General features: G+C 38.6%; 1 protein-coding gene across 3 annotated transcripts in view; it reads right to left on the minus strand.

Moving 5' to 3' along the window:
• FAF1 (Fas associated factor 1) overlaps positions 1 to 24,923 on the minus strand; it is a 466,200-nt gene that overhangs the window by 32,896 nt on the left and 408,381 nt on the right. For all 3 annotated transcript variants that reach the window (XM_081816911.1, XM_081816912.1, XM_081816913.1), the window contains exons 15-17: positions 17,469 to 17,549; positions 16,163 to 16,240; positions 7,661 to 7,876 (exon numbers count right to left, since the gene is read on the minus strand). In XM_081816911.1, the coding sequence (XP_081673037.1) occupies positions 7,661 to 7,876; positions 16,163 to 16,240; positions 17,469 to 17,549 (375 nt within the window). The remainder of the gene's footprint in view (positions 1 to 7,660; positions 7,877 to 16,162; positions 16,241 to 17,468; positions 17,550 to 24,923) is intronic.

The raw sequence follows: 24,923 nt of genomic DNA on the forward strand, positions 1-24,923 counted from the left end.
TATTTTTTTTTTAAAGATTTTATTTATTTATTTGAGAGAGAGAGAATGAGAGACAGAGAGCATGAGAGGGAGGAGGGTCAGAGGGAGAAGCAGACTCCCTGCCGAGCAGGGAGCCCGATGCGGGACTCGATCCTGGGACTCCAGGATCATGACCTGAGCCGAAGGCAGTCGCTTAACCAACTGAGCCACCCAGGCGCCCGAAATACAGAATATTTTAAAAATTGGTGCTTGGAGCTGCAATTTATTGCATTTACTATGTGGTCTCTAATGTTGATCTTCTAGTTTTATTGTCCTATTGCTCTAATTTTAAAGTGGAGCTCTGTAATCTATTAGCCAGAGTTTTAAAAGGAGCCAGTGGTCTTAAAAAGCAATGGCCATAACAAAACTTGGGTTTTAATGTTGGCTCTGCTATTTATCATGTGACATAAGTAAAGTGTATCATTTGATCATGCTTTGATTCCTCCATATGTAAAATGGCAGCATTGGCCTTGGTATCTCTGAGATTCCTTTCAAATACATCAATGATTCCAATGACACATTATTTTGTCTGGTTTAGAACATTTGGGTATTTTTTAACATAAATATCCATCATTGCTCTAAAGAAAGAATTCACTGCTACCATGCTTTCTTTAGCTATAAGCTTTTCCCACCTCTTCTGCCTCTCTTCACTTACGAGAATTATAGCAGATACTGTTCACTATGTGGTAGGGACATAGTAGTTTACATTCACTTATTTAATTCTTAGAACAACTCTCTGAACTAGATGTTATTATTTTTCTTTCAAAGAAAGAAAAGTGAAGAGATAAACATTCAGCATGGCCAAGTAAGTTGCCCAATGTCATACAGCAGGTATCTGATGGAGTGGGATTCAGATATAAGTCTAACTACAACCAAAACTTTTATTTTTAACTATGCTATTCTGTTTCCACTCACCCAACATCTCTCTGTGCAAGGCTCAGGTCAAATTCATTTCCTTTATAATGCCTTCCCTTACCACTGCAGGCTGAAATTACCTATCCTTCCAACTATGGGTATAATTTATAACGCAATTTGTTTTAAATGTGTTTTCACTAGAATGTGAACTCTTCGAGGTCAGTAACAATATCTTTTATTTCTGTATCATTAGCGTCTGGTATGGAGGTTGGTAGAGTGGCTGCTCAGCAAATGTTTTGCCATACGGAAGAACAAATACATGAATGAAGTACAAATTAAACTACTTATATTTCCTTATGGTGGCAAATTGGATATCCTTGTGTTATTGATAAAGTCAAACATCATCCAACAGTAGGTTTGTGGATACAGACTGTAAGTTCTACAAGGGTAAGAATTATGTCATTTTTCTCAGCACTGTCTTCCCAGTGCTGAGCTTAGTGCTTAATGTAATAAAGGTGGATGGGTGACAGAGGAAGGAATCCACATACTCTAAATTTGAAAGGCTTTCCCCCCAGTTAATTTAAACAAACATTTACTGAGGGCCTTTCACTCTGTGAAAAACCCTGCTAGAAGCTTGTTTATACATTTCCTCTAAACATAGAGGGAGAAAGAAAAAAATGATAAGCTATTGTTATGGAGGGGGAAAAAACTAGAAAGCAGGAGAAAAATAGGAATATATTCGTTACTTTTAGAACATAAAGTGTCTTATATTGTATTTTGGGACGCATGCATGTTCGTCTGCTTGGGGGAGGGGGTTCACATCTATAGATCTGGAGGAAGACATGTTCTCGGGGGAAGAATGAGGGCTGTGTGATTACCTAAGTGACAAGGCACACAGGGCACTCACTAGTCCTGAAGCTAATCTGCCATTACCATCCTCCTTCCCCAGTACTCCCTAGTCATGTTATAAACAGAAGACCACACTTTCCAGTTGCAGATGGAGCTTCTCTGAGTGATATGGATAGGAGTAGACAAAAGAAGGAAAACAGAGGAGGCAGGAAGGGGAAAGGGGGATAAAAAGATAAGGAGGAGGGAAGAGTGGAAAGAAGGAAAGAGAATAAAAAGGATAAAATGGGACTGGAAAGAAGGGGAGGGCTGGGAAAGAAGGAGAGAAAAAGGAAAAGGAAGGTTGGGGGATACTGACAACCTCACACTGAGTGGCACGGGGCCAGTGCCCAGTAAGTCCAAAGGGGAACCGGGAAGCTGTCAGGGGCCCCTTACTCTGACTCCGAGGCAGGGGAAGTAGGGGTTAGGATCACTCCTCAACTTTAGGACTCAACTACTTCAATACCAACTACCTCTCAACGCCCAAGTAAGCAAATGGGCCACTGATGTTCACATGGCTCTAACACATCCAAGAGGTAGAGCTTAACGGCCAAAGCTCTGGTAGTGAATACTTCTTCTCTTGGTAACTGTTACTAGCAAAACAGACAGCAAAACAACAACAACAACAATAACAGCAACAGCAAAAATCAAGTCACTCAATGTTCCCAGCACCTTGACAATCAGCTTTTCTGAGGACGGCCTGTGTCTGCTGCTATTTTGGTTGTCCCACAGTGCTCAGTTCAGTGGTATACCCACCAGACATGTGGTAAATAGTTGGACAGCTGGACTAATATCTGAATCCCACTCCATCATATCAGGTTCCCAAGCTGGGAAATCTTAACATGAAGTATTGTTTTGATTGGGGGGTGGGGGTGCAGAAGAATGTTTACCAGGTCCTATGGTAAGAAATCAGTCTCTGCTTTGTGGAGAAAAGGCTGAAGACACAATAAGAGTTAAGTCTTACGTTATTTGTTATTAAAGAGGCAAAGTCTTAAGATGTGCTTTTTAACAGTCTTTAGTTTGGTTGTAATTTAAGATGACTTTTACAAATTAGATCCTAATCCTTGCAGACACAGGTGGCTGTTAACAGAATAGCCTTGCAAAAACACTAGTCATTTGACTTGAAAGAGCATTCAGACAAGGATGAAGGGCCATTAACTCTCATCCTACCCGTGACTCTAGGAGGTCTAAGGAGTCCTGGGTGGGCTATCTGGGTTTAGGTCTGGGTCTGGAATCTGGGTGGGCCTAGGGCTTCTGTTCTCATTTGGAACAGCTTCTCTAGGTCACTCTGGAATCAGAGATTTAGGTCAGACTGGATATCATTACCATTTGACAACAGTAACTAAATACTTATGTGTGAGGTACCATGATGGGAACTTCAGGGGAGGTAGACATGAACATGATATGGACAGCCTTTGTAAAAAATTATAGAACAACAGAACAAGTGCTATGACAGAGGAATGTACAAACTGCAATGGGTACATAGGTGAGGAGCTTGGGAGGAGGGGAGGGCTTCTGAGAGGGGATGACATTTGAGCTGGGCATTAAAAGATGAGGTCAATGTATCATATGACCTCACTGATATGAGGAATTCTTAATCTCAGGAAACAAAGTGAGGGTTGCTGGAGTGGGGGGTGGGGTGGGAGGAATGGGGTGACTGGGTGATAGACACTGGGGAGGGTATGTGCTCTGGTAAGCGCTGTGAGTTGTGCAAGATTGTTGAATCTCAGATCTGTACCTCTGAAACAAATAATGCAATATATGTTAAGAAAAAAAAAAAAAAGAAGACAGCAGGAGGGGAAGAATGAAGGGGGGGAAATCGGAGGGGGAGACGAACCATGCGAGACGATGGACTCTGAAAAACAAACTGAGGGTTCTAGAGGGGAGGGGGGTGGGAGGATGGGCTAGCCTGGTGATGGGTATTAAAGAGGGCACGTTCTGCATGGAGCACTGGGTGTTATGCACAAACAATGAATCATGGAACACTACATCTAAAACTAATGATGTAATGTATGGTGATTAACATAACAATAAAAAATTAAAAAAAAAAGATGAGGTCAAACAGGCCAGGAAAAGTGGGGAGGGTGGATATTCAAGGAAGAGAGAACACAGTTCAAGAGCACAGAGGCATGAGAATCTTTTGTGTCTTCCATGAATAGTGAGCAATCTCTTATCTCCTGGTGACAGAAATACATAATGAGAGGCAGAACTTAAAGTGGGAAAGGTAGGTATGACCGTGAAGAGTTTTTGAAAAACATTCTAAGGGGTCTATCCTCATCCCAGGGCTATAAGGAGCTTTTAATGAGTTTTTATTTACTTTTATTTTTAAAAATATTTTATTTATTTGACAGAGAGAGACGGCGAGAGAGGGAATACAAAGCAGGGGGAGTGGGAGAGGGAGAAGCAGGCTTCCTGCCAAGCAGGGAGCCCGATGCAGGGCTTGATCCCAGGACTCTGGGATCATGACCTGAGCCAAAGGCAGATGCTTAACAACTGAGCCACCCAGGTGCCCCTATTAATGAGTTTTTAAACAACAAAGGGAATGATCAGAATAGGGCTTTAGAAAAACCACTCTGTGCAGATAATATCAGGTTGACCAAGGACCATAAAATGGACCTGTGATGGATATTGGGAAGCTCTTGATTCCTCCTAGAGAAGCAAGCCTCTGGTTAGACTTTTCCTCTGGGAAACTGGGACAAACTTGATCTAAACTGCTTTGGGGGGCACCTGGGTGGCTCAGTCATTAAGCATCTGCCTTCGGATCAGGTCGTGATCGCAGGGTCCTGAGATCGAGCCCTGCATCGGGCTCCCTGCTCAGCGGGAAGGCTGCTTCACCCTCTTCCACTCCCCCTGCTTGTGTTCCCTCTCTCGCTGTGCCTCTCTCTGTCAAATAAATAAATAAAATCTTTAAAAAAATAAAATAAAATAAACTGGCCTTGGGATAGGGTTTGAGGTAGAAATGGGATCAGGTGTGAAAGGGACACTGGGAGAAGATACTGTTAACCGGATTGAATAGTGTTCTTCAGCAGTGTAAAGGGTGAATGAGATTTAAATCAAGAGTACATTTTCTCGGGGTGCCTGGGTGGCTCAGTCATTAAGCGTCTGCCTTCGGCTCAGGTCTTGATCTCAGGGTCCTGGATCGAGCCCCGTATCGGGTCCCCTGCTTTGCAGGAGGCCTGCTTCTCCCTCTCCCACTCCCCCTGCTTGTGTTCCCTCTCTCACTGTGTCTCTGTCAAATAAATAAATAAAATCTCAAAAAAAGAAACAAAAACACTTCTTTAAAAAAAAAAAAGAGTACATTTTCTCTAAGACTAGGTGATTGATCCTCCATTTAGGGCAAATCCAGTTAACACAGTCTGCACTGAAAAGGCTGAGTGCTGGATCAGTAGAACTTGAAGCGGGTAGGTAGCAGGCTCAAGAACCTTCTGCATTTCACCTCACAGTTCCCTTGCTTATTTGCAACAACAACTTTGTACAGTCTACATTTCTGCCTTGTGGGAAGAGGTCACTAATACTGACCATAATATCCAGCTTCTTTAGAGATTTCCCCCCCCACCCTACCTCCAGTAATCAGGTTTAAAAATTAATTTGAAAGAAAATAAAGTTTAATTTTAAATGCCAGCAAAGTCCTTAGATTCTATCTCTTCTAGTACTTTCATTTTCAAATGAAAGGCCCAGAAGGGGAGTGCCTTAAAACCAAGGGTTGGGATCTTAGAAGTTCTCATCGCAAGGGAAAAAAAATTTATAAATATGTATGGTGACGGATATAAGCTAGACTTACTGTGGCGATCATTTCACAATGTTCACAAATACTGAATTATTATGTTGTACACTTGAAACTAATATAAAGTTATATGTTAATTATACTTAAATACAACAAACAAACAAAAAAACAAGAATTGGGAGAGACTAAGTTAGCTCCTAAGTTTTATAAGTTCTTTAAGAGAGATGTTCATCATAGAACAGTAAGTATGAGAACCAGGCTGATCTTGAACCCCTTGCTAGTGGCTCTTTCCTAAGTGTTTATACATTTAGAGTTTAACTTCAGTGTCAGAATTAAAGTAGTTTCTTACCTGGCTATGCAGTACACAAAGCATGTACACACATGTGTTCCCTGAACATGTTTGTGTGTGTTACATATGAACAAAGAGGAAGAGCTTGGAGCAGTAGGTGGGGCTAGTAAGACAGGAGCCAATGGCCAGCACCTAGGGTCCATTCTAGTTTCCTTGGCTTAGACATTAAGTAGTAGGATCCTCATCCCACCTAGGAATTTTGTGGCTGAGTGGTAGGGCTAAACATATACCACTGGCTTCTGTCTCTACTCTACAAATCTGACAGCCACTGTGAGGGACTAAGATGAACCTTAATCAAATTCTTGGTTTTGTGTTTTAGATGAAGTCTAAGTTACTAGATCTCATAAGTATTAGATCAATTAAATGGAATCACAGACTATTAAGATTTACTGTGTATCTTAGAGGTAAGCTAGTCTAAGCCCCACCCTATTTAAAGTAGGAACAACGGGAATGAATCCTTCTCCACATAAGTCTAGTATTGCTGAAAAGGAATCATTTAGTAGTGTTGGTTATCTCCAATGTCAGGAAAACCACTACTTCATGATACAAGATATTCATTCCCTCTTTAGAAAATACTTTCTTATATTGGGCCAAAATTGCCTCCTGTAACTTTCAAATCATTGGTCCCAGTTCTGTCCTTTGAGCCTCACAAAGTAAGATCCCTCTTTTTCATGGCAGGCCTTCAAGTAGCTGAAGACAACAATCAAGTCTCCCATGGCCTTTCCATCTCTAGAGGAAATGTTCCTCAAATTATATGATTCCCAGTTCCCTCGTCTTCCCACTAGCCCTGCTCTAGACATGCTTTTTTTTTCTTCAGGCTTCAGAATGGAGTCTAAGGATTCTTTGAGAGTGAGTTTATTTTAGTACAGAGTTGAATAGGACCATTAAGTTATCCTCTCGGGATTATACCTCCAGAAACGCAGCTAGCATTTTCTTAGCAGCCACAACACAATAATGTATATTCAGCTCAATTCAACCATAACCTCTGATAACACATGGTCTTTCCATCCCAAATGTGAGTAATTAATTCTCTAAATTTACTGTGGGAATCTATCTCTGAATATTTCTGTAAAATTCTTATAGGTTCATTTCTATTGTTTTAGTATTTTAAGGTTTTCTTGAATCTTATTTTTCATAATCTATAAATCTGATAAAGTCTTCATGTAAGTTCCAGTAAGCATGGGGAGTAATAAAGGATTAAATATAGAACCTCTTGGTTCCTTCTAGGGAGAGGATAATCACTTAGTCAACACTTTTTGGATACCATCATTTAATAAGCAATGAAACTACCTAGCTATAGATTTATATCTTTCTACTTTGCCCCAGGATACTATTAGAGACTATCAAATACCATGCTGAAATACAGAAACACAGTGAATACAGGTCATCCTCTGTGACTTTCCAGGATAGTAAGAACTATCAAATCACAAAATACTCTTGGTTTAGCATGTCTTAGTGAACCTATAATCACTGATTCTGATTGAATTGTTAAGCTGTTAGGCACACAATTCTCAGATCTATTCTGAGGTATACAAAGATGAGATCTTGGGAAAGCCTATATGGATGGTGGAATAGGGGAAATAGCTAGGAAGGAAGAAAGACCTAGTACCTAATTTCTTCTATAGGCTCCTGGGCACAAGTCTGTTGGCCTGGGAAGACATACCTTCTCCGAAGGCTGAGGACAGAATGGTGTGCAGAACAAAGTACTCCTAGGTGTATGGTCTTGTAGTAGGCTGTACCATGGGACTTTTCTTGGACTATTTTGTCCAGCCTTAATGATGGGATATCTCCCACTGGACACATTTCCTAAAATAGGCATGTGAACTTACGTCTCTCCTAGGAAAGGTACTCAGTAACTTGAACTCGTCCCATGGAAATCCTTTGGAAGCTACAAAATCAAAGACAATCTGGAGCTTATTGCTGGCCAGGAATCGCCGCTCGAGGAACTCGCCACTGGGGGTCCGGATCCGCAGTTTGCTCACGGGTTCAGCATTTTCTTCCTTTGGCTCTGGAGGCAGGGCCTGCTCTAAGGAGAGCCGGATGGCCTAAAGAAGGCAAAACCAAGTGTCAAAGTGTGTGATAGATAGGACTGTGGGGAATGGGGCTGGGAGAGCCTAGAAGAAAACTGCTGCTTTGTATAAACCCATCAAAAAGTTACTGTCCATTTATTAACCAAGCCTGATGCTTGACAGTAGAATCATGTTTTCATTTTCTTAATATTAGCCCAATAAGCAATTAATTAAAATAAGTCCCACCTTGATGATATGTGTTATTAAATTGATAGGTAATCACACAGAAAATAAATGTAATTTAATTGTTCTTTACTGAAGGGCTCAGGTGCTTGTGATTGAGGAGAGAGGTATCAAATACCCAATTGCTTCCTTTCTAGGGTATGAATTAAAGCTATTAGAAACATTTACAGAAGACACACATGTAAATAATATATTTGAAAAACACAGATTTCCCAAATCAAAATAACTAAAGAGTTTGTAGAATACTAGATATTATATTAACATCAAAATGGAGTGGAAAGATTCACTTGGGATGATGAAAAACTTTGGAAATAGTGGTGATGGCTGCACGACATTATGAATATAATTAATGCCACTGAATTGTACACTTAAAAATGGCTACAAAGGCAAATTTCTATTATATGTATTTTGCTACAATAAAAAGAAAGTGGAATGGAATGGAAAGAAATTAAAATATCAGGTTTATTGGAGGTAGGAGACCATAGTCTTAGTTCTAGCCTTGTCACTAACTTGCTGTGGGATTTGGCCAAGTCCAGATTTCCGGACCTAGAGATGGCTCAAATTCTTCATTTCACAGGTAAAAATACAGATTCAAATAGGTGGAATAAACTGTTGAGAGATCTCATGATTAGAGCTGGGCTTGAGCCCAGGTTTCCTGGTTCTCAACATATAATATTGCATTGTTTCACATTCATGATACATTCTGTTAGATACTCCACTAGAAGTTAGAAGGTCTCTGATGTAGGAATCTATGGCAGAAATTCACGAAAACCTTTTTGTTTCTAGTACTCCAGGAAGCTCCTTAGGTAAGTCCGGTATCAGCATGCTCAGTCTCACAGTTATATTCTTGCCTGGTTACTTTGACATTTTCATGTTCCCAATTTGTCATCAATAGAAAAACAAAATATTCCCTCAATTGATCTACAACTATTTTTTTAAATTAATTTATTTGAGAAAGAGAGAGAGAGAAAGAGAAAGAGAAAGAGCGAGCATGAGCAGGGGTAGGAGCAGAGGGAGAGGGACAAGCAGACTCTGTGCTGAGCATGGAGCCTAGCCGAAATCAAGAGCTGGAGGCTTAAATTACTGAGCCACCCAGGCACCCCAACCTACAACTATTATAATCAAGTAACATGAGTGAAATCTTGCCATTTGCAACAACATGGATGGGGCTACAGAGTATAATGCTAAGTGAAATAAGTCAGTCAGAGAAAGACAAATACCATATGATTTCACCCATATGTGGAGTTGAAGAAACAAAACAAATGAGCAAAAGGGAAAAATGAGAGAAAAGAGAGAGACAAACCAAAAAACAGACTTGTAAATTATCGAGAACAAACCGATGGTTACCAGAGGGGAGGTGGGCAGGGGGATGGGTGAAATAGGTGATGGGGATTAAGGAAGGCACTTATCGTGATGAGCACTGGGTGATGTATGGAATTGTTGAATCACTATACTGTACACCTGAAACTAATATAACACTGTATGTTAGCTGGAATTAAAATAAAAACTTTAAAAAAACTGTCTTTGAGATTAAAAAATATTTTTCCTGATTATAAACATAATGTATATAATCATTGCAAAAATAAATGATAAGAAAAGCATTACAATTAATTACCAGATTCACCATCGAGAGATAGCCACTGCTATCCTGAGTGTTTACACCCATTAATTTTTTAAACCATTTTTAAGTGTACAATTTAGTGGCATTAAGTACATTCACAATGTTGTGTTACCATCACCATAATTTTTTTCTAAAACTTTTTCATCACTACGCTCTCCATCAATTTTTTGTGCATATTTTTATATAAACATATATATTTTAAACTTTTTTTTACAAAACTTGAATCATTGTTATATTGTACAATGCTTTATCTTTTGTCCAAAGTCATGCACTTTGTCATTGTTTTAAAGTTTTCATTGAAATAGAACATGTATATGAAAAAGTGCATTGTATAGAGATAGCGTACAACAGTGTAGAACTTGATAAATTTTCAGAAGTGAACATACCTATGTAAGTGGCACCCTGATCAAGCATCTCAGAAGTCCTTTAGTCCCCTTCCTAAAAATTATCTTCCTTAATCACTATCTGCAGTTTATTTGTTTATTTATTTATTTAAAGATTTTATTTATTTATTTGACAGAGAGAGACACAGCGAGAGAGGGAACACAAGCAGGGGGAGTGGGAGAGGGAGAAGCAGGCTTCCTGCTGAGCAGGGAGCCCAATGCGGGGCTCGATCCCAGAACCCTGGGATCATGACCTGAGCCGAAGGCAGACGCTTAACGACTGAGCCACCCAGGTGCCCCACTATCTGCAGTTTAAAAAACTTTAATAATTAAATGTGATGTATGGCTAGGAAATAGGCTTTGGGTATGACAGACAGAGGTTCAAATCTTGGCTATTAGGCATATGACAGTCTTTATGAACTTCAGTTACCCCATAGAAGAAATAGGGCTGATAATACCTTACTCAAAAAGGTTTTTGTATAAAATGCAGTAATGTTTATAAAACATTTAGCAAGTGCTAACACATAGCCAGCACTCAGTAAGTCCCTAGCATGGAACCTCATGATGTAATATTGTGCTCAACAGATGACAGTTGTTATTGGTGTTGTTATCATTATCATTATTATAATCCCTCTGCACCTACTTTAAATCAGAACTTAATATGGTATTTCCTGGTTTCTCCTCCTGTTCTCCCTTTAATCCACCTGTCTGCTTGCTTCCTATTTTGACATTTCCCTGCACAGTATAACAACAGATGCTACATTATTGTCTGAACTCAACCAATTATACTAGAGAAGAATAAACAACAGTAGCTCATTACCCCACTCATTGTGCAGACATTATCTGCTTCCTCAATGCACCCAGTCTCTAGAGCTTTTCCCCAGAATGAAAACAGACCTCAGATATCCCACACCAGTGGTCCCAATGTGGAAAACAATGAAGAGATATTAGGTAAGTTGGCAACCTTGGGATCTGAATACCCAAGTTTTACCGGTAAAAAAGAACAAACATACATCAGTAGCTCAGTTTCAAATACACTAAAAACAAAGGCCTCATATAAGTAAACATTGTTATAAAACAATGACATAAAGGACACCTACACTTGAATAGCAGTCATAGTATAAAGACCATTGTTAAACTTCAATTTGGTTTGCTCAACAAATATAATTTTTTATTTGCATTATTTTAGGTTTGTAACAAAGCAAGGAAACCTAGTATAAGTTGGAAATAAAAATTGACCTTGGACTTTTTGTTTTACTAAAAAATATGAATACTCAAAACATTCACATCTGAGGGATGAGAAATGGGGACTTCTTGGAAGTGAAATCTGGTAGTAAAGATAGACACCCAGAAAAGATAGTTTCTACACAATTACATTTTTTTAAACAGGAAAAATAATATATACTCACACCACTCTCTTACAATAAAAATCAAGGACTGACTTAATTTACACACATACATATACAAATACATAAATACATGCATGCACATATTATCTTCTAGGCTTCTATGAGTACCCACCAAGTAACAGTTTATAGCTGGTTGAGGCAGAGTTTGAAATAGGCTAAAGCTAACAGCTATTAATTCCATGAATTCTTACTGAGCACCTCCTATGTGCCGGGCATTGTTCTATATGATAGGAAAATATCAGTGAACAAAATAGATAAAAAAAAAAATTCTGCTTACATGGAGGCTATATTTTAGTAGGGTGGAAGAAAGACAACAAATACACACATAGGAAAATGTACAGTTTGTCACAAAGTGATGAGTGCTATGGAAAGAGTGCAGGGAGGCTGGTAGAAAGGAGGGAAGGGTACAACTATAAACTCCGTAAGCCTTGGGGTGCCTGGGTGGCTCAGATGGTTAAGCTCCAACACCTGGGTTTGGCTCAGGTCATGATCTCACGGGTGGGGAGATCGAGCTCCTCAACCGATGAGCCCTGCATTGAGCCCCACACTCAGTAGGGAGTTTGCTTGAGATTCTCTCCCTCTGCTCCTTCCTCCAGGAGCACACACTCTCCCTCTCTCTCTCTCTCTAAAATAAATAAATCTTAAAAAAAAAACCACAGACACACATAAAACAAACCAACAACTCTGTAAACCTCAATAAGCAAAAAACTGTAGGCCAGCGAGCAAACACCTAAAAGAGAGAGGGAGTCACATGGACATTTAGATCAGAGAGAAGTATTACAGGCAGAAGTCATAGTAACTGCCAAGCCCTGGTGTCTGGCTTGACTGAGGATAATGTGGCTGGAGCAGAAAGATCAGAAGAGGGGGATGGAGGTGGTTAGAGAAGGAATCAAAGAGAGGGGTGAGTAAATCATACATGGCTTTGAGTAGCCCAGAGAATGATTTTTTTCCCATTTTAAAATTGAGGTATAATATAAATAAAGTAAAACCCATCCCTCTAAATGTATAGTTCTGTGAGTTTTGATAAATGCATATCATCATCAATCAAGGTAAAGAACAGTTCTGTCACCCCCCCACCCCACCCTCTGCCGCAATTCCCTCATTCCTAGCCCCTGGCAACTTCAATCTGTTTTCTGTCCCCAGTTCTACCTTTTCTAGAATGTTATATAAATGTCATATAAATGGCTTCCTTCTTTTAGTGTCATGCATTTGAAATTCATCCATATTATTGACTGTATCAGTAGTTCATTCTTACTTATTGCTAAGTGGTATTCCATTGTATAGATAGATATACCAGTTTGATTACTCCTTCTCCAGTTGGGGGACACTTGAGTTGTTTCCAGTTTTTGGTGACTACAAATAAAGTGACTATAAACGTATATGCACAGATTTTTGTGTGAACCTAAATTTTACTGTTAACTTTCATTTCATCTGTGTAAATACCCAGGAGCCTGACTGCTTGGTCATATGGTATGTATATATTTAACTTTAAAACAAAGTGCCAAATTATTTTCCAAAATGGATGTGCTATCATTAATGACTGTCATCATTAATATATAGGAGTTCCAGTTGTTCTTCATCTTTGCCAGTAGTTTTTTCTTTCAAAAAGCCATCTAATTGGTGTGTACCTATTATGGTTTTAATTTACATTTCCCTAATGACTAATAATGTTAAGCATCTTTTCACGTGCTTATTTGCCCTTGTGTAGATCTTCTTTGATGAAGTGTCTGTTTAAATATTTTGCCCATTAAAAAATTTGGGTTATTTGTTTTATTATTGAATGTTAACAGTTCATTATGTATTCTGGACAATAGATATATGATTTTCTCAGTCTGTGGCTTGTCTTTTCAATTTTTTTTTTTATTTTAAAGATTTTATTTATTTTTGACAGAGAGAGTGAGTGTACAAGCAGGGTAAGCAGCAGACAGAGGGAGAGGGAGAAGCAGGCTTCCCGCTCAGCAGGGAGCCCAATGTGGGGCTCGATCCCAGGACCCTGGGATCATGACCTAAGCCGAAGGCAGATGCTTAACCGTCTGAGCCACCCAGGCTCCCCAGTCTTTTCAATTTCTTAACAGTGTCTTTTGAACAGTAGAAGTTCTTAATTTTGATTTACTCTAATTTAGACACTTGTTATTTTATGGATTATACTTTTGGTGTCAGATCTAAGAAATCGTGGCTTAACTCAAGATCATGAAGATTTTGTTTTCTTCTAGGACTTTAATTTACTGATTTCACTACAACAAAGTGAGACCAACCACTAAGGAATTTCACTGTAACCAAGGTGATCTGACTACACAATACTTCCATCTTTCCAAAGGATTTTGAAATACTAGAGATAATTAAGATAATAAAACCATTCTTGTTTTTCAATACAATTATATGGGTTAGGATTTCTGGTTAGAAGGAGAGGCAATATTACTGTGAAAAGTCAGGTGACCAGGCTTCTAGTCCAGATTATGTGTCCAACCAGTTTGGTGACCATAGGCAAACTGTATAATCTTCCTGAGTCTCAGTTTCTTCAGAGGTTGCACAATACCAGCTTTCCCAAAGAACTGTTTGTTGTACATGAGCGTGCTGAAATATGTTAATTGGTGCTCCACAAAGAAAAGGGTCAAATAAGTTTGGATAAGACTTAATTAAATCAAGATACACAGAAGATAAATAGTTTCTTAATGGTGGGATTTATAAGAGTCTTTATTTGTGACTCTCTGGAGCACTAGCTGAACTTGGTTTTTTTGGACTGATAAGTATAATAACGACTAGTTGCAAAATACGACTTGTTCTCCCTCCCTCTGTGCCCCACCCTCTCACATGTTTACAGCGGGAACATATATATTGAGGTATGCTAAAGGATGTTTATGGGGTCTTCTATGAGAGAACAGGCTTTATCTGTATTGGGAAAGAGAAAAAATTTTAGCCCAGGGTAAAAAAGGTAAATCATCAGAAGAAAGTACATGTACCATCAAGCTCTAGATCCAGAACATGCAGTTAATTGAGTACACTTGACATTTATCAAGTATATGGTTGAAGATACACTATTGAGAGACAGCATGTGCATTGTGAAAGAACAGGAAAGAACGAGAGTCCTAAATTTTTAAACTATATTTCTTGAAATAGCCTAAAAGCATAATGACAAATCTGTCTCTTAACTTTTGTAAAACTCTGCAAACATGATTCCTATAGACACACAGAATGATATATGACCTTGTACTGGAATGGAGTAAGTGAAAGAGCATGCACTTTAGACCAATAAAGACCTAGGTGAGAATCTCAGCTGTTTTTCCATTTCTATGTGTGACTTTTCAATGAGCTTCAGTTTTCTCACTTGTAAAGAAGTCTCTAACCTTGTAGCTTGTTTTAATGGTCAATGAGTAAGCATATGTAAAGCAGCTAGAAAAGTACTTGATACACAGAAGATGTTCAATAAAATATTTTCTACCTTCCATTACTGAGAGTCCTCAGTGTACAGAGACCAGGGCTTGTCAGGCACAGTATCTTGTACATATGTGATAGGCACTCAATAATGTGTATGAAGATGAATAAACTTTGATTTCCAAACCATGAAATATTACACCTTTCAAGACCTGACTCAAATATCACTTCTTCTATAGTGTGGTCTGTTTCTCAAAGCTTAACAGATTTTTACTTTGCCAATGAACTCTCTAAGTATTTTGCTCTTACTTCTATGTTATTTGGCACAGTTTTTCCTTGATTTGCTGTTACTTGTAGACATGCCGTATCTTCCCTACAAGATGCAATCTCTTCTTGCAGGCAGAAACTGTTTTATTATCTTCTGTTTCTCTTTCAGTGTTTAGCATAGTTCTTCTTCAAAAAACATATACTGAATAAGTGCTAGGTAACATCCTCTGACCGGGAATGATGACTAATAGAGTTTTCCTCAGCTCAAATTAGGGCCCTTCGGGCCTTTCCATTACTTGTTAGATGGCTTTCTCTTTTTATAAGTAAATCTTGCTATTAATCCCATGTCTCGAAAAAGTTCTAAAAATCTGTTTTTGTGACACCCCTTCTCTTTGTTCCCACTGCACTTTAGGCAAATCTCTATTACAACTTTTACACATAGTTTTGTAATTCTATTTTTAGAAGACTATGAACTCCTGGTGGGGATGACCCACATCTGTATCCCTACCCCCTAACAGATTTTGGGATGTACTAAGTATTCAAAAAAATATTTGCAAGATGAGTGAATGAAAAATTCTATTATTATGAACATGACATGAACTTGGGGGTAAAAATAAACCATGTTAAATGGATTTCCCATACATAGGGGCCCAGTGCAAGAGGTCACAGAAGTAACTCACAGTGTTTTTTGGTGGGGAAAATGAAGACTGGGAAAGGGCAGAAAATACAGTCTCTGTATTCTTGGGATGAAACAATATCCAAGAGGGATGCGAGCACTGGTCATGCAAGAAAAGGGAAAAGCAATTGAAAACAACAGAAAACCATGAATCTAGTACAAGGTCAAGCTTTCTAAGAGTTCCACACAAGAGAGCAGGAATGATTCTTTTAAGGAAAGGTTAGGTTTTCCATACTAAAACGAGTCTGGAAAAGGTGGAAAGAAGTCATAAGAAATATTAACAGCCTCAGTTATCAACTGCAGTGGAAATAAACCTAGCTTTTGAATAATGTTACTTGAAATTATGCCTACCTCACGTTCCTCTTCTTGTTCTTTGCGAATCTGCTCCAAACGAAACTGTTCTGCCATCTCTCTCTCATGAGCTTCCCTCTGTCAATGAAAGACAAAAGGAAGCCAGCACTCAATAAACACTGGTTTACTTAAAAAGGAGAAGAAAAAAAAAAGAACTCACTCCCAGCACTGTGATAACAGAAATGTTTTTTTCTGGAACAAGAATGGAAATGGAAGCAACAACAAAGCATAGCTCTCAGCTCATGTTGAGTACCCATACAAACACCTGGGTAGTTCTGGGTAGTGTGGCATTCAAGATCCATCAGAAGACCTTTCCCTGGTCTTCCTTTCTGGTCTTTTCTGCTACTTCTCCTGTACCCAAATATCAAGCTCTAGTCACATCAGCTTCTATCATGCACCCATGCTTTCTGGCTCCTTGCAGCTAGCATATACCACCTCTTGTCTCCTACCCCTTTTTTCTATTTAGTACACATATACAACCTCTTTCATGAAACCCTCTCCAATAGATTCCCACTTATTAGCTCTCCAGAAAAGCTGGAACAGACTTTCCACTGAAACTCCTGTTCACTAATCTCTCACAAAACTCAGGGCTTCCCTTATGACTTTTAGGACCCTTGTGTAAGTATTATAGCTAACTGTGTTTTTGAGTTAATCTATTCTACACCATATTGTGAGCCTTCTTTTGAGGGCAGAAACTGTGGCTTATTCATTTCCCTCTCCTTCAATGCCCAGTAGAGAAGTAGGTACTCAAGAAATATTAAATAAATTAATGGTTCTCAGTGTTCTCAACCCTGATTGCACAGTAGAAATCACATGAAGAGCATTTGGGCGACTGGGTGGCTCAGTCGGTTAAGCGACTGCCTTCGGCTCAGGTCATGATCCTGGAGTCCCGGGATCGAGTCCCGCATTGGGCTCCCTGCTCGGCAGGGAGTCTGCTTCTCCCTCTGACCCTTCCCCCTCTCATGTGCTCTCTCTCATATAAAAAAAAAAAAAAAAAAAAAAATCTAAAAAAAAAAAACAAAAACATTGCTAGGTTTTTACCACAGACTGATTAAAAGACAAGGAAAATAAATATTACGCCCATTTTTGTTTTCATATTTCATGATTCTTAAAAAACTTTTTGTTGTCAAATGAACCATGCTTTAAGAACCAAGGGTAGAATTATGTTCTGTTAATTGAATCTAGCTTACTCCATTGGAAACCCAACATTCTTAGGGATCAAAGTGATAAAAGGACTGGCAATTAAATAATAAAAGACTATTTAGGATTGAGTTCTTTATCTCAGAAGTCCTTTGACCAAACCTACCTTTGCTCTGTCAGCCTCAAGTGAAAGGCGATAGGCCTCATCTTGCTCTCTCTTCACATTTTCTCTGGCTTCACGTTCATCCTTAGAAGAAAGGAAAAGATTCAAATGTGTTTTACTATATTACTTTTTTAAAAGAAGAAAACAATGATAATCCCCTTGTCTACTCCTGTGTGAATTTATTAGAATTAAATAAGGCACTTCTAAAGTATATAGGTTAGAAATAAGCAAACAAGCAAGAAGAGCAGCACAGCAGATAGTGAAATAAGAATGTCTGGAGCCTAGCTCTACCACTTATAAACTGTGTGACCTTGGGCAAGTTATTTAACCTCTCTGGATCTCAGTTTCTTCAACTGTAAAATAGAAATAGTATTTGTTTTATAGGGTTGTTGTGAGAATTAAATGCAATAATATATAAACTGTCTTGCAAAGCACCTGACAGTTCATTTTTACAATGATTAGTTCCCTTCCCCTTTTCTCCTGATTTTTCTAAGATAAACTTGGAGACTGTCACCACTGGGGCTAAGGACTGGGAGAGAGTAAAGGACTAGAAAGTAAGCCTCTGGTCAGCATAAGAAGCGGCTGAAAGCAAAATACCCTGGTTAACTACAGTCCACATCACACCAGTGAAGCTTGGTTATTGAACTAAGTATTCCCCACAACGCTCACACTCACGAAGTGTGGATGACTTAGCAGTTATCCAAGCTGGAGATCTTTTAAAACATTTTTAGCTTCTGAAGTGATTGTGTCATCTACCTACATTTAAATCGTTACTTCATATGAAATTAAAAGTTCATTCAACTACCGGAATTTCTCATTTGTTAAATTTTGAAGTATAGCCAATGTACATGTACTTAAATTTAATAAATAGCCACACCTGTTGACATTAGAATATAGGTTCCCCTTTGGGCCATTTTGTGTAATAGCTGAGCGAATCATATAAAGTCACCAATATTTGACTGTTTTTGACCTCTAAAAATGGAAATTTCATATGGTTTAACTTAGTACTTTCTAAGTTTTTGGCTCCCCAAGTCAGTATATACTTAGGTGCTCTCACTGATACCTATTCAAGACTGGCCTTCTCTCTGAAGTCTCAATCTCCTTTTAGTTTCAATGATTCAACTAATTCCAAAATCTCTGATATAAATAGTAACATTTCACTGATTCCCAATCTTTTAAATAAAAAATCTGGAAGAATTATAAGTTGCTGGCCTAAAGCTAATTGCTATATTATCTATGATGAAAGGGTATGCTATATGAATTATATGGTGGAACACAGTTTCAGGAATAATATTTAACTACCTGAGAGACCACTCAGGCTGCAAAGCATTCAAGGATAATTTACATGTCATATAATATTACACATGAATAAAAATAGGTTTTAAAAACATCTATTTGGAGACTTGTACTAAGCCATTAGTATTTATATTTTAGAGAAATAGAAGCATATACCTTTAAATATATTTTCACTAATTCCAGCTGGGTATTTCCCACTTTGGTATATACATTAGGTTTTACTGTGACCAGATACAATCAGCCTGATAAGGTATATTTTGTGCATTTCTATTTATATTAGCATTTGCTTAATTCATTACTTTGAATTCCTTCTCCCACTCAATATCCAAGTTTGTACACCATGGCCACTTAATAGTTAATTTGGCCATGGTTGATCTATATTTGATATATAATGTCTTTATTTTTTTAAGTCACGGAGGAGAGGTAATGGGGGGAGGGTGCGATTAGCAGATCTGTGTTTAAGTCCAATCCCTGCCAGTAGCAAGCTATGTGTTCTAGGATAAATAACGTCTCCCTTTTCAGTCATTTATTAAATTAAAGGACTGGATTTCTAAGGATTTTATGCCTCTGTGGACAAGTCTATCTTTCCAAATTCAGAAATCCCTAATACAATCAGTATAACCTATGGGAATAATATTATCTTTCTATATTTCAAATGGAGAAACACTTAGGATGTCTAAAATTTTAATTTTACATTACTTTCTTGACCCTGGCCCTCCAAATTAGTTTAAGCTTCTCTTGTAACATTCTGTACTTTCCCTTTAAAACATTTATCACAACTGCAATTAATTAATTATCATATAATCATTTACTTAATGTGAGATTCCCCCATGACACTGTAAGCATCGTAAAGGCAGGGACCTTGCCTATATTATACACCTCTATATTCCAAGTATTTCACACATTGCCTAGTTTTGGGGAGGTGTTTAATAAGCATTTGTTGAATAAATAAATTGTCTTTCCATGCATAAAATATTTATTGTCTGCAGTAAAAATTAAGAAGAAAGAAGACAGCTCATCCACAAAGCAGCCCCATCTGAGTCAATGAAATCAACTGGCTGGGCAGAAATGACATGTTATGACACTATGTACACACAACAAAGGGACCTTCTAAAAGCTACCACAGCTGGAAGCCCTTTGAACACAAATATAGTTGATAATAAAAGCATTCTAAGTAAACAGCTCTGTTTTAAAACAGACTGTTGCAGATATGAAAGGCCATTAAATACAGGGACCTCTGCCACAAAATGTGGCACCTGTTGTGAGAGGACTTCCTGAACAGGCTAACTTGCTTCCTTCCTTCCTTCCCCCCACCCCTCTCCTTTTATATTAGGCATCACACTAGCACTGAGGATACAGAGACAGGCCATAGTTTACTAAGGGAAGACACGGATAGTCATCCTTGGATCACCTTCATCATTATTTTATGGAGCCTACTGACTTACTGTGAAGATTTCAGTGTTCAAGTTTTGCATTATTTTCCTTAAATACTGTCACTCTCTTTCCACCTGGAATAGTTCCTGCTCCGTTATCTCTGTCATTAAAAATCTACCAGCTTGGGGCACCTGGGTGGCTCAGTCGTTAAGCGTCTGCCTTCGGCCCAGGTCATGATCCCAGGGTCCTGGGATCGAGTCCCACATTGGGCTCCCTGCTCAGCGGGAGGCCTGCTTCTCCCTCTCCCACTCCCCCTGCTTGTGTTTCCTCTCTCGCTGTGTCTCTCTCTGTCAAATAAATAAATAAAATCTTAAAAAAAAAATCTACCAGCTTTTCATACACTTTTAGAAATATAAGAGACCAACATGTAGAAATATGAGACCAACATGTACAAAAGAGCTACTATATAGATGAAGAAACTGAAATCATATGAGGATAAAGGATTTATACAAGACTACCCATTAGGTGGCAGAGCTTAGACTTGAATCCAGATCTCCTGACAGCTTCCTCTCCCCTCCCAGCTGCAATCCAATGCTCTTTCCTTTGCTCACAGCTCTCCCTGACTATCGCAAATAGAAGGGCTAGCTCAGGCATGTGGCTCAGGATGAATTTTTCTAAACTTATCATGGTCAGAGCTTTTTATGTGTTTGGTAGTTGCTTGTGAATGGCTACCATTTCTTCTTTTCTGTCTTGTAGATTTTATACTTGTTTCTCTAATTGTCCTGTTCACTGTCATCTCCAATCTGGGGATTTAGAGAACACTGCTCAGGCATCTCCCCCATATTATTCTATACAATTAGATTTTTAAAAAGAAAATTCCAGGTGTTGTGGTTAACATTTCATGTACAAACTTGTTCTCATATTCTATAGATGTGCCTCTTGGAACTTCTCCGGTGTCGTACAAATACAGTCCTTGTGGAGTTTCCCCTTGCTAAATCTGAGTGGACAGATTAGACAAAGTGACTAGAAATACATGTATGTTGTGTGGAAGTAGAACAGCTGGATAATCAGGTTCAGAAATAGGTCTCAGGTGCTGCTTGGGCTATGGCTTGGGCTATTTGGCATCAAAATACTCTTTATCACACCAAAATGTGAAGCTGGATTGCTCAGAATGAAGTGATAGCCTCCACTAGAGCCTTTCATTTATAGCATACCTGTCACTGCTCTCATACTGCTTTGTGCTACACTCATTTATATATCTGTCTCACTGTTCCCTACCTGAGCTGTAAGCTCCGAGAGGGAAAAGACTCCATTTGATATGTCCTTCTATTCCCTATGGCATCTAGGGTACCATCTTATATATGGCAAGCATTAAATATGTATCTGTTAGATGAATGAATGGAAGTTCTGGAGCTTCTAAGTATTCAAACTAGTAATGTTTATCTACATGTATTTCTTATCCTGAGTATTATAATGACTTGTTAAGAAGTGCAAAAATTAGAATTCAAACCTAGTCTTTCTCACCCCAAAGCCTATGTTTTTTTCCCACTGTGACATAGTAGGTGGCTCGGTATAGTTCTCTGAGACAGTAGCCATTGAGTCATATTTTTCTACAACCCATTAAAATTAATGAAAACATTCTGAGCTGTCAAATGGTTCCTAAATGAGCAGCTTAAACAGAAATGGAATTTAGGTGTAACTTGTTACTCCTTGGTAGTGTTTAAAATTAGTAATCATCAGTTAATACCCAAAAGACTAATGCAAAATTCTAAATTATCAAATTGAAGCAGCCTATAGTGGTTAGGCTTGTTTCAAATACTTACCAAATACATATACAAGTATGCACATACATATATACACATATGGTATTTGTTATTTATCTGTTCTTCTTGAATGCCCAGGTCAGAATGTACACCTTGCTCTTTGCCCTGATAAGTAAAACCTGGTAAGCAGGGAAATGGCCCTGATATGTATCCCTGAAAAGGTATGGACCAAGATAACTTGAAATTCTCTCAATATAAATACTTAGAGTTAGATAAAATATAACAAAGATATTTAAAAAGTATTACTTAGCATGCGAGAAGGTAAGAAGCAAAGAAAGAGAAATACCTGGGTACCAGAAATAAAGAGGAAACTGAAAAATTAGTGCTGCAAATGAGGAGGTAATATAGAATCTGACAAGGTAGATTACCCATTTTGGTAACCTAGAGGACCAATTGAAACCAGAAGATTTTATTTTGGACCTAAGCAAGGTAGGGAACTGGAAAGTTATCTATGGGATAACTTTTGGCAGTATAGTATTAGTATAATTGGAGTCTGGGAATACGGTGCGGGGGAGGAGGGAGAGAAACCTTATTTTAAGAAATGACGGCCAAAAGTATTCTGAATTTGATAAAAACTAAAAAGCCACAGATCTAAGAATCTAAATGAACACCAGGTGAAAGAAACATGAAGAAAGCTACATCCAGGAACAGCATAACCAAATTGCATAAAATTAAAAATAAAAAGAAAAATCTTGAAACCAGAGAAGACATAATATGTATAGGGGAATAAATTAAGAATGAAAGCAGACTTCTCAGAAACCGTGCAAGTGATAAGAGAGTGGAGCAACATCTTTAAAGCACTGAAAGAAAACAATGTGTCAACTAAGAATTCTATATTCAGTAAAAATACCTTTCAATTGAAGATGAAATAAAAAGACTTTTTCAGATATACAAAGCGTAAAGAATTAGTCACCAGCATGTGTACTACAGTAAAAGTTAAAGGAAGTCCTTCAGGTAGAAAGAAAATCATACCAACCAGATGGAAATCTGGATCTACACAGAGGAGAACTAGAAATGGGAGCTTTGTGGGTAAATTAAGAGACATTTTTTTATTACTATTTAAATTTCTTAAGAAACAATTGAGTGTATACCAATGGCATTTTTATTTATTATTTTATTTTATTTTTAAAGATTATACTTATTTATTTGACAGAGAGAGAGAAAGCGAGAGAAGGAACACAAGAAGGGGGAGTGGGAGAGGGAGAAGTAGGCTTCCCACTGAGCAGGGAGCCAGATGCGGGGCTCATGACCTGAGCCAAAGGCAGATGTTTAACGACTGAGCCATTCAGGCGCCCCCTCAGTGGCATTTTTTAAAGAAACAGAAGAACCCATTCTAAAATTCATATGGAAACTCAAAGGACCCCAAATAGCCAAAACAATCTTGAAAAATAACAAAGTTGGAGGACTCATATTTCCTGATTCCCAAACTTACTATAAAGCTACAGTAGTAAAAACACTGTAGTAATTTATCCATTCTTTTTTTTTTTTTAAAGATTTATTTATTTATTTATTTGAGAGAGAGAGAATGAGAGACAGAGAGCATGAGAGGGAGGAGGGTCAGAGGGAGAAGCAGACTCCCCGCTGAGCAGGGAGCCCGATGCGGGACTCGATCCCGGGACTCCAGGATCATGACCTGAGCTGAAGGCAGTCGCTTAACCAACTGAGCCACCCAGGCGCTCTAATTTATCCATTCTTAACTATAATGCAATATTACTCAGTCATGCAAAAGAATGAGATCTTGCCATCTGCAACAATATGGAGGACCTAGATGATACATTGCTAAATGAAATAAGTTAAACAAAGAAAAGACAAATACCATAGGATTTCACTCACATGTGGAATCTAAAAAAAACAAAACAAACGAGACAAAAAAACAGACTTAAGTACAGAGAACAAACTGCTAATGGGGAGGTAGGTAGGTAAGATGGGTGAAACAGATAAAGGGGATTAAGAATACACTTACCATGATGAACACTGAGTAATGTACAGAATTATTAAATTATTATACTGTATACCTGAAACTAATATAACAATGCATGTTAATTATACTTCAAATAATAATAATAATAATAATAACCATTATAGTACTGGCAGAAGGACAGATATTTAGACCAATGGAATAGAGAGCCCAGAAATAAACTCACATACATGATAAATTTATTTATTTATTTAAAGATTTTATTTATTTATTTGACAGAGAGAGACACAGTGAGAGAGGGAACACAAGCAGGGGAGTGGGAGAGGGAGAAGCAGGCTTCCCGCTGAGCAGGGAGTCCAATGCAGGGCTCGATCCCAGGACCCTGGAACCATGACCTGAGCCAAAGGCAGATGCTTAATGACTGAGCCACCCAGGCGCCCCGATAAATTTATTTTTGACAAGAGTGTCAAGACCATTCAAAGGAGAAAGGACAGTCTTTTCAATGAATGGTGCTGGGAAAGCTACAAAAGAATGAAGTTGGGCCCTCACTTTATTTTATTTATTTATTTTTTTAAAAGATTTTATTTATTTATTTGACAGAGAGAGCCACAGCGAGAGAGGGAATACAAGCAGGGGGAATGGGAGAGGGAGAAGCAGGCTTCCCGCTGAGCAGGGAGCCCGACGCGGGGCTCGATCCCAGGACCCTGGGATCATGACCTGAGCCGAAGGCAGACGCTTAATGACTGAGTCACCCAGGCGCCCCGGGCCCTCACTTTAAACCTCATAAAAAAATCAACTCAAAATGGATCAAAGACCTAAAATTAAGAGTTAAAACTATAAACATTTTAGGGGCGCCTGGGTGGCTCAGTTGGTTAAGCGACTGCCTTCGGCTCAGGTCATGATCCTGGAGTCCCGGGATCGAGTCCCGCATCAGGCTCCTTGCTCGGCAGGGAGTCTGCTTCTCCCTCTGACCCTCCTCCCTCTCATGCTCTCTGTCTCTCATTCTCTCTGTCTCAAATAAATAAAAATAAAAATTAAAAAAAAAAA

The sequence above is a fragment of the Leptonychotes weddellii genome, chromosome 4 (genome assembly GCF_054177405.1).
Source record: "Leptonychotes weddellii isolate Sample4059 chromosome 4, ASM5417740v2, whole genome shotgun sequence".
NCBI lineage: Eukaryota > Metazoa > Chordata > Mammalia > Carnivora > Phocidae > Leptonychotes > Leptonychotes weddellii.